This window comes from Lepidochelys kempii, chromosome 9 (assembly GCF_965140265.1).
Source record: "Lepidochelys kempii isolate rLepKem1 chromosome 9, rLepKem1.hap2, whole genome shotgun sequence".
NCBI lineage: Eukaryota > Metazoa > Chordata > Testudines > Cheloniidae > Lepidochelys > Lepidochelys kempii.
In genome coordinates this window covers 8,123,928-8,132,919 of record NC_133264.1, presented here as the reverse complement: position 1 = coordinate 8,132,919, position 8,992 = coordinate 8,123,928, and the positions used below count along the sequence as shown (strand labels likewise).

Sequence of the window (8,992 nt, the reverse complement as noted above, 5' to 3'; positions counted from 1 at the left end):
GCTGAAACGGTGGGATCACCAGCTGGAGTTGGGCAGGCTGCATAGCCACTGTGGGAGCAACCTCTCCACCAGCCCTGAATCCCCTGGCCCAGCTGCCAAACCTCCGCAAAACACGTGCTCCGCAGCAATGCCCCAGGCGAAGCGGTTTCCCGTGGGCCCATTGCATTGCAACCCATGGAACCCGAGAGACCTGGCTTGGGGGTGCGGGTCAGAGAGGTTATTTTTACATGTAGAACGAGCTAGTGAGTGGCCGGCGAACTTCTCCGATGCTAGAAGGAAATGAAAGGAAAGCTCTGAAAACTCCATCCCAGCCTCTGGCTTTCATCCTCTCCTCCTGCTCACTGCCTCCCCAGCTCCCTGACAGGCTCAGAAGTGCTGAGGGCGGGCTTCCTGCAGAAGGGAGGGGCAGAGGCCTCCCCATATGCCGGCTTCTTTGGGTATGACCACACCCAGACCTGCGATCCAACCCCCACCTTCCTCTCCCCAGGTGCCACTTCTATAGGAACAACCTCAGTGCGTCTCCTCGGAACACACACCACAGTTCTGCCTAGGCCAGGAGTGTGCGGGTGGGATTAACTGGTGACCAGATTGCTTTTCTCTCCTCCACCCCAGCCCATCTCTCCATTCTGTGGGTATTTGCTGCGGTTAACTCGACTGATTGGCACCTGGGTATACACACCTGGGCTAGCCTATTCAAGTGCGAGCTTCCCCACTGCAAAGCCCTACCCAAGCTACCGGTACTGCTGCACTCCTCCATGTGTTGCTAGGACTGCTGGGAGCACATGCCATGGCGCTAAGCCCGGCAGTGAGCTGAGCCCCCCTGTGATTCCTTCCCAGGGAATTGCGGGAGAACTTGTCTGTTCTGGGCAGACCAGCTGAACTGTGGGAAGGCACTGGAGGACTATCAGCACTCCAGCGGGTTAGCCTGCACCCACGCTGGGCTTCAGCCAATACCCAGAATAGGCCAGCTAGCCCGGGTGCATAGCACTCCTATGCTCAGATGAGAGGGTTGTGCGTGTGGACAGGAGCAAGCTTGGGGCAACCCCTCAGGAAGAGCCTGAGTTCACTCTGCAGGGGAGACAAGCCCTGTGCTTCTGTTACTCCCCTGCTGCTCCCAGCCAGGGGTCACTTGCTCAAGAGCAGGGGGTCATGGGCAGGTTTCACCCACACCAAAGCCTACTGAGAAATGCCAGTCTCCAGAGAGCAGCTTGGTTCCTTCACGTAAAATCCCCAGATTTGCCACGTCGGCCACCAACTCAGTTTCTCCTTGGCCTTTTGGCCAAGATCAGACACACTTTCACACGAAGGTGTGATACGCTGCCTATTGAGGCCTAGAGCCTGCCCCAGCCCCCTTTCAAGAGACACCTTCATCTCTGATCTTTACAATGTGCTGTTCCTAAGAGAAATATCAGCCCAGCTGCTAGGGGGAAGAGACAGACATGTCCTTGTTCCACCAGGACATGGACAAGAAATCAGCCAGTGCTGAGCAGCTGGGAAAACAATATTTAGAGCAACATTTTCAGAAGTGGTGGCTGATTTTGGCTGCCAAGCCGAGTTCCCATCTCTTGCAATTTTACAAAATTTGCAACATTTGGTGATTTCCTTAAAGCCCCAGCCCCTGGAGTCATGGGATTATGTTGGGATCTCAATTTGAATTTCAAAAATAATTTCTAGCCCTTCCTGGTTGCGGAGAAAAGCTGGAAAATGTGACCCCCAAAGGCTAAAACCAAAACCTCCCCTCATTTATTTGTTTATTAAAATCTCATGATTTGGGGAGCCTGATTCTTGATTTTTGAACGACTTGGCCGAGCTATGCTGCAGCGTGACATCCCCTGGGCCTGAATTTCAAAGATGGTGAGCATCCACGTTCCCACTGACTCCATTGTGGAATCTGGGCCTCGGGTGCGTGAGGCTGGGCACCCAAACACAGGGGCCACTTCTGAAAACACTGGCCTAATTTGTGTAATTAGGAACCAAAATGTACCTATTTCGAGCTAATGCAGCTATGTCTGTTTAAATACAGGATCTCTGACCGTCTCTCTCCCCCTTCCCATGTTGCTCATGTTAAACTGTAAATGCTTTGGCTGTGTGTTCATGCAGCATTGAGACCTGGATACAGGCACCTTTTGGTGCTAGCACAATATAACAATGATAAAAGGTATGCTCCGGGCCCATTCAGCAAGAGCCCTGACTGCATTGGCATTCGATGCCAGCCAGGCACTACTCTAATAAGTGGCATTCCTCCTCTCAGACCTCCCGCTCCTTCCGCATTGAACCGGTTCTCTAGCGGGCATTGGAATAAAACCATCCCGTGGTCTGCATAAGCCGCTCGAGACCAGTGCATGTGAGCTGCCCTTCTGACAAGCCAGTATGCCCAGGTTTCCTGAGCAACCCTACCTCAACACACCACCACGGGCGGGCAGGTACAACCCAACAGTCGCCAGCCTGTATACACTGTACAGCTCCGAGCACGCCCTGCGAGAACACTCATACAATCGCAACACCAGTACTTCTCAGCACACTGACCCCACCAAACCAGTCTGGGGGGCTCAGAGCAACCCTACAGTAACACACCAGCGTGAGTGCAAGGGGAGATCAGCGTGCAGCAGGGGGGAAGTCTGGATGTCAGGGACACTTAGGGTGACCAGACAGCAAATGTGAAAAATCGGGACGGGGGGGATGCGGGGGGGTAATAGGAGCCTACATAAGAAAGAGACCCCAAAATCGGGGCTGTCCCTATGCAAACGGGACATCTGGTCGCCCTAGGGATAGGAGTTCCCAGAAGTTACCTACTACAGGACAGGCTCAACAAAGAAAATAACAGAACGCCACTAGCCGTCACCTTCAGCCCCCAACTAAAACCCCTCCAACGTATTATTAAGGATCTACAACCTATCCTAAAGGATGACCCAACACTCTCATAAACCTTGGGAGACAGGCCAGTCCTTGCCTACAGACAGCCCCCCAACCTGAAGCAAATACTCACCAACAACCACATACCACACAACAGAACCACTAACCCAGGAACTTATCCTTGCAACAAAGCCCGTTGCCAACTGTGTCCACATATCTATTCGGGGACACCATCACAGGGCCTAATAACATCAGCCACACTATCAGAGGCTCGTTCACCTGCACATCCACCAATCTGATATATGCCATCATGTGCCAGCAATGCCCCTCTGCCATGTACATTGGTCAAACTGGACAGTCTCTACGTAAAAGAATAAATGGACACAAATCAGATGTCAAGAATTATAACATTCATGAACCAGTCAGAGAACACTTCAATCTCTCTGGTCACGCAATCACAGACATGAAGGTCGCTATCTTACAACAAAAAAACTTCAAATCCAGACTCCAGCGAGAAACTGCTGAATTGGAATTCATTTGCAAATTGGATACTATTAATTCAGGCTTAAATAGAGACTGGGAGTGGCTAAGTCATTATGCAAGGTAGCCTATTTCCCCTTGTTTTTTCTTACCCCCCCCAAGACGTTCTGGTTAAACTTGGATTTGTGCTGGAAATGGCCCACCTTGATGATCACACACATTGTAAGGAGGGTGGTCACTTTAGATAAGCTATTACCAGCAGGACAGTGGGGTGGGAGGAGGTATTTTTTCATGGTCTCTGTGTGTATATAAAGTCTGCTGCAGTTTCCACGGCATGCATCCGATGAAGTGAGCTGTAGCTCAGGAAAGCTCATGCTCAAATAAATGGGTTAGTCTCTAAGGCGCCAGAACTCCTCCTTTTCTTTTTGCGGATACAGACTAACAGGGGGTTACTCTGAAACACAGCTCGGCTCTTGGGCGGTGAGAAGCGGCCAACTCTGAACCTCCCCCGCCCCCTGCCCCGCCCCGCCCCGCCCCTGCCGCTGCATTGAGAACGAGGCTGCAGCAGCCCCACGTGCGCCTCCCCATCCGATGCTATAGGGCCCTAGCCGGCGCTTTCGCCGCAGTGCCTCACGGGAGTCGTAGTCCCTGGAGCGGCGCCGCAGGCCCTCGGCCCGACGTTCCTTGACCCCTCACACAACGCTCCTTTGAGGTCTGCCCGGCGCAAGGCTCGACGGGAGTCGTAGTTCCGAGCACCCCTGGGGCGCGGCGCGGTGCACGCTGGGAACTGTAGTTCCACGGGCTCTCGGCGCCGCGGCGGCCCCCAGGAGCCGAGCGCGGCCGGACTCCATCTCCCAGGGGGCAGCGCGGCGGGGCTGTGGCTCCCCGGCCGGTCCTGGACTCTTGTCCCTTGGAGCCCTCCTGGGCGTCGGGAGCGGGGCGGTTCCTCCCAGGCCCGGGTGAGTCTCCCAGCAAGGGGCCCCGGTCCGCCCCCGCCCAGCCCCACGTGGGAGCCGGGCCCCCCGCCCCGGGCTAACGGGCAGCCCCCCCCCGTGCTCTCCTTGCAGTCGCGGCGCCCCTGCCCGGCACCATGGACGCCCTGCCCGTCACCTCCGGGGAGCTGCTCTGCCTGGCCTCCAGCCTGGCCGTCTCCGGCCTCTTCTATTACCTGCACCGGAAGAAGGCCAAAGCGCTGGCTCGGATCCAGGTACCTGGGGCTCCCCGGCCCTGCCCCCGGCGCGCCCCCCAATCGCTGCCCACTTTAGCAGCTCCAGGTGCCCGGACAGGGCAAGGGGGGGGGACCCTGCTGCCCGCCCCGCAGGGCTCAGCCACGGGGCCCACAGATCCCAGCCAGCAGCGCGCCGCCCCCGGGGTCACCGTCCAGCGCAGCCCCGGCTCTGGCCGCCCTGTTTGCACCCCCGTGCCAGGAATCCGGCCAGGTGCGCTGCGTCGCCGTCTCCTGCCCCCCTCGGGGGGCCTGGCCTGGCCTGGCCTGGCCTGGCCTGGCGCACTTGTATCTTTCTAGAACTTGGTTTTGAGTTGAGCTGGCCTGGCTGGCCACTGCGCGCTGGGACCCGTCGTCTCCAAAATGCATGCGGCTGCTGGGTGCGACAGTCCCCGTGGGCCGGGTCTCCCTGTTAAAAGAGAAGGATGGACAGACCGTATGGTGGGATTTGGCAGGTCACGTCTGCCCCGACCTCTCAGTCTAGACCCCTCTGCAGTTCTGCTGGCAGGATTCCTCACTCCCCACCTGCACATCTGGGAAAGGAGTCTGTGCCACCCTATGCTTCACCAGCTACGCCTGGCACAGGGCCCGCTGCACAGGGTGGGTCTGATGTGCCCACTCCTGCGTGAATCGTACGGGCAGAGACGCGGCCAGTGGCTAAATGTAGCAGAGCCACACAAGCGCTAGAATTGGATGGTGGCAGTCAGCTTCGCAGAAAGATGAGACTCCAGGAAGGGACCCTTTTCCCCTGCAACATGCCTTAATCCTCTTGTCCCCAGGGCCTGCTCTAGTGCTACCTTTCCACAGCCTGCAGAGTAACGTGGTTCAAGTGAACCGATGTCCCAGTGCAAAGCCTGGGGGCCAAAGACATTCCAGGGACGAGGGAGGTACCCACTAGTCTCTGGAGGTGGGGCACAACCAGGCATGGGCAGAGTGGGTGTTTCCCCCCAACAGGAGCTGAGTAGCAGCTCACTGAGATTGAAAGTGGCCAAGGCTCACTCATGTCTGGTTTCTCCTTCTGCAGGACGCCCCGAAGCTTCAGGTAGATGATGGTCTGCCTGACCTGCTATCTGCCACCAGTGGCCAGTGCCTGCATTATGTTGCCTTAGAAGGTAAGATCCCTGCACGTTTATCCAGCTTGGTGCACCGGGGCCCATCTCTCAGCTACTTTCGCAGCAGCAGCATGCCATCTCCTGGTGGGTTTGGAATCCCCATTCTAGTAACTGGGGAATTACAGTCACTGATAGGGCCTGTCTGCAGAGCAACATGTGGGTGGCCATTCAGAAACCCCTCCTGGGATGTCCTACTTGGGCCCCAGAGGGGAGACCCGCCCCTTGCTGAATCAGCTGAATTTTTGGAGGGGGAGGGGGACTCCTAGTTAAGCAGCTATAGCTCTCCCAACCCACTAGTCAAACCTAGTCTCCTACAGGGCTGTGCTGGATTATAGCACCAGGGACCCCATGGGAATTTTTGACAGCTCTGGGAGCTGGAGATGCTCCATGAACCAGCGTGAGCCTCGCAGGGATCACACCCCCACCACATTATCCATCTCTTTTCCACAGGGCTTGTCCTGCCAGCAAAAGCAGCTCTGTCCAGCCAGCATCATGAGAAGCTGCAGGGAGTGATCCAGAAACTAGTTCTGAAGGAGCATCGACTGATCTGGAACAGCCTGGCCCGGAGTTGGTGAGTGGTCGCTGTGGCAGACCCAGGAGGGAGGGATGGGCTAACAGTTGGGAAGAGAGGGGCACCAGCTGCAGGCAGTGTGGGGGAGCACAGGGGGCCAGCAGATCTGCGGTGCCTGGCAGAGCTGCCCTATGGGAGGTTCCCTTCTTGCAGTGGAGACAGTGTCCTCTGCAGGCCTGGGTTGGTTTGGATTCATTCTACCAGGGCTGGGGACTCAGCTACATCAGAGGCCCACGGACTGTGCCCCAGGGCCACTCACTAGTGGGGTAAGGTAGGAGAGCAAGGTTAGCCTGTGGGGTGAGGGCAGACAGGGATCTAGGGCCGTTGGAGGCCCGTTGGAGTGTCACCGGCTCAGCTGTTGTGCTCTTGATTGGTTGCAGGAATGAAAGTGAGCGGGTGGTTTCGGAGCAGGTGTACACAGTGCCCTTTGCCCTGGCATCCCCCAGTGCTGAGGCAGTGACGCAGGTGAGCGTAGAGAGCCCCTTACAGGCTGCCCGGCTGCCCCTGGAGACTGTATATGAGCACTTCCAGCACCCAACCCACGGCTTCAAAGACCTGATCAGTCATTACCTGAGCGGGGAGAAGCCCAAGGGCCTCCTGGAGACAGAGGAGATGCTGCAAGTGGGGGCAAGCCTGACTGGCATCGGGGAGCTGGCCCTGCACCCAGATGGGACCCTCCACCTGCAGCCCCCATCTGATGGGTCCGACTACTTCCTGCACCTGGGGGACTGGCAGACGCTGCTGGCAGAGATGGAGTCAGTGAGCAGCTTCTGGAAGGGGGCAGCAGTGCTGTGCGGCTTGACAGGCATGGCGGTGATCCTGTACGCCCTCTGCCGGGCCTATCAGCAGCGCCGGCACAAGCAGGAGCAGGAGGAGCAGCGGCGGCAGTTTGAGGCCCTGTGGGGCAACGGGGACACGGTGACTGAGTCTGGGGAGGGTGCGGCGGAGGACACATGTATCATCTGCCTGACACGGCCCCGCGAGTGCGTCCTGCTATGCTGCGGCCATGTCTGTTGCTGCTTCCGCTGCTACAAAGCCCTGCCTAGCCACACCTGCCCCATCTGCAGGAGCCCCATAGACAGGGTAGTGCCCCTCTATCAGGCCTGAGGGGGAGAAGGGACTTCAAACGGTACCAGGGCAAGAGCAGTGGAGTTCCTGACACTAGGCAACACCACTGTGCCCGTAAAACCCCAGCAGCTTGGGGGGCAAGCCACAAGTGTGTGGTGACTTGGGATGTGAGCTCACAACTGTAGGGTTGGGGGGAGGGGGGGGTTCTGCAAGCTTCGCCTCCTAAGCTGGGTTTGCGGGTGTGCTCATGATCCCTCTCTTCAGTGATTGGAGCATGTGGCCTGAATTAGCATCACTGAGCACGAAGCTCTTGCTGAGTTTCCCCCCCGCTCACCCAAGCCTCATAGCGTGTCTGTTCCCAGCCCTGCTAGGAGAGTGTGATGGGCACAGGGCAGCTATTGAGCTGATATGCCAAGAGGTGTGTGTCAGTGAGGGGGAGGAGAAATAGAGCCACCCCTGCCCCAGCCATGTGGGAGTTTGAAGGGGGACCCTGTTGCGTGGAGCTGCATGGCTGAGTTGGAGAGGCGTTTGTGCTCTCGCTGATTTCCTCAGAGTCCCGCCCTGGGCCTGGCCTTCTCAGTGCTGACCCCAGGAAGAGGCCGACTGGAGCCCAGCAGGCCTGTGGTGCAGTGCTCCATCAGCGGCCCGGGATGCAGTTGGAACACAGCGGTTTTGCTCCTGCGAAAGGGCCATGTTTTACACTAGAGTTTATTTTTCTAGCACGTCTTTGTCACTGCTGTCCAGCTACCGGGCTGGGGAGAGGCCAGCAGAGGCTGGGCGGGAGAGACGGGAGGCTCAAGGTAGTTTGGGGCTGTGGGTTTGAGGGCAGAGAGGATCCAGCTGAGGGGGCAACATGCATTGCACAACTGAACAGTCAGGGTTGGTCCGATTTCCTCTGGGTAGGCCCATGCAGCATGTTACACAGGCAGCAGCAGTCTCTGGTGTGCGTGGGGCGGGGGGGGGATGTGAGTCTTTCCCTCATGGTCTCCTACATGAGGGTATTGAACTACAGAGGCTTCCCCTGTGAGTGAAGGCCAGCAGCCAGGGCCCTGTGCCCTCCTCTCCGTCCAACTCTTGCACCCCCTTCACGCCCACATGTGGGAGTTTGAGGCAGTGCCAAAGCGTGGGAGGGTGGGTTGCAGCAGCCGTGGCTCTTGATTGCAGGAGGAGGACAGCCCTCTGCTTCCCTGCTTAAGCTGGAGGACGAAAGGAGCCACCGTGGAGGCCTACCCAAGGATTGGGGTGGGTTATGTTGGCCGCCCCCATTAAAGTGCTGGTGGAAGTCTGCCTGAAATCTGCAGAGCTCCTGCAAGCCCTGGGCTACCTGGCTGGAGTGCTGCCTTCCTGCCCAGCTCCCAGGACATGCCATAGCTGCAAGGGGGGGGACACATGACTCACTGAATCAGTGTTGGTCATTATTTATAAAGAGAAGGATCAGAGACTGGGTTTGTGTCTTTCTTTAAGCCACACATTAGTAAAAGAATGGGCTAGCTTTGAAGAGGGGTCTGGGGGGGGACGTAGCTGCTGCATGGATCACCTAGACAGGCCCAAGGGGAGAAATGCTCTACCACAGAGCAGGACTTTCACAGGGTTGCTCTCTCAGGAGGTGAGTGACTCATTACAGATCATTGTACTCACCCTGCCCCACTTACTAGCTGGTTTTCAAGCTCCAGCCCCACAGGT

The 8,992-nt window shown here is 57.4% G+C and overlaps 1 protein-coding gene across 2 annotated transcripts; it reads left to right on the top strand.

Moving 5' to 3' along the window:
• The first annotated feature begins 4,211 nt into the window (after window positions 1-4,211).
• LOC140917110 (mitochondrial ubiquitin ligase activator of nfkb 1-A-like) lies at window positions 4,212-8,750 on the top strand. 2 transcript variants are annotated; one of them, XM_073359205.1, is made up of 5 exons: window positions 4,212-4,292; window positions 4,401-4,540; window positions 5,583-5,670; window positions 6,121-6,241; window positions 6,622-8,750. In XM_073359205.1, exons 2-5 carry the CDS (start codon window positions 4,424-4,426, stop codon window positions 7,346-7,348), a joined length of 1,053 nt encoding a protein of 350 aa, XP_073215306.1. In that variant the 5' UTR covers window positions 4,212-4,292; window positions 4,401-4,423; the 3' UTR covers window positions 7,349-8,750. The 2 variants fall into 2 exon arrangements, with proteins under 2 accessions (XP_073215306.1, XP_073215305.1); XM_073359204.1 differs by lacking the exons at window positions 4,212-4,292; window positions 4,401-4,540 and adding an exon at window positions 4,892-5,158.
• Window positions 8,751-8,992: the final 242 nt, after the last annotated feature.

Coding starts and splice junctions, on each gene's coding strand:
- LOC140917110 (XM_073359204.1), top strand. CDS start 4,922: ATGCATGCGGCTGCTGGGTGCGACAGTCCCCGTGGGCCGGGTCTCCCT. Junction 5,159..5,582: donor CACAGGGCCCGCTGCACAGG/GTGGGTCTGATG, acceptor CTCCTTCTGCAG/GACGCCCCGAAGCTTCAGGT. Junction 5,671..6,120: donor GCATTATGTTGCCTTAGAAG/GTAAGATCCCTG, acceptor TCTTTTCCACAG/GGCTTGTCCTGCCAGCAAAA.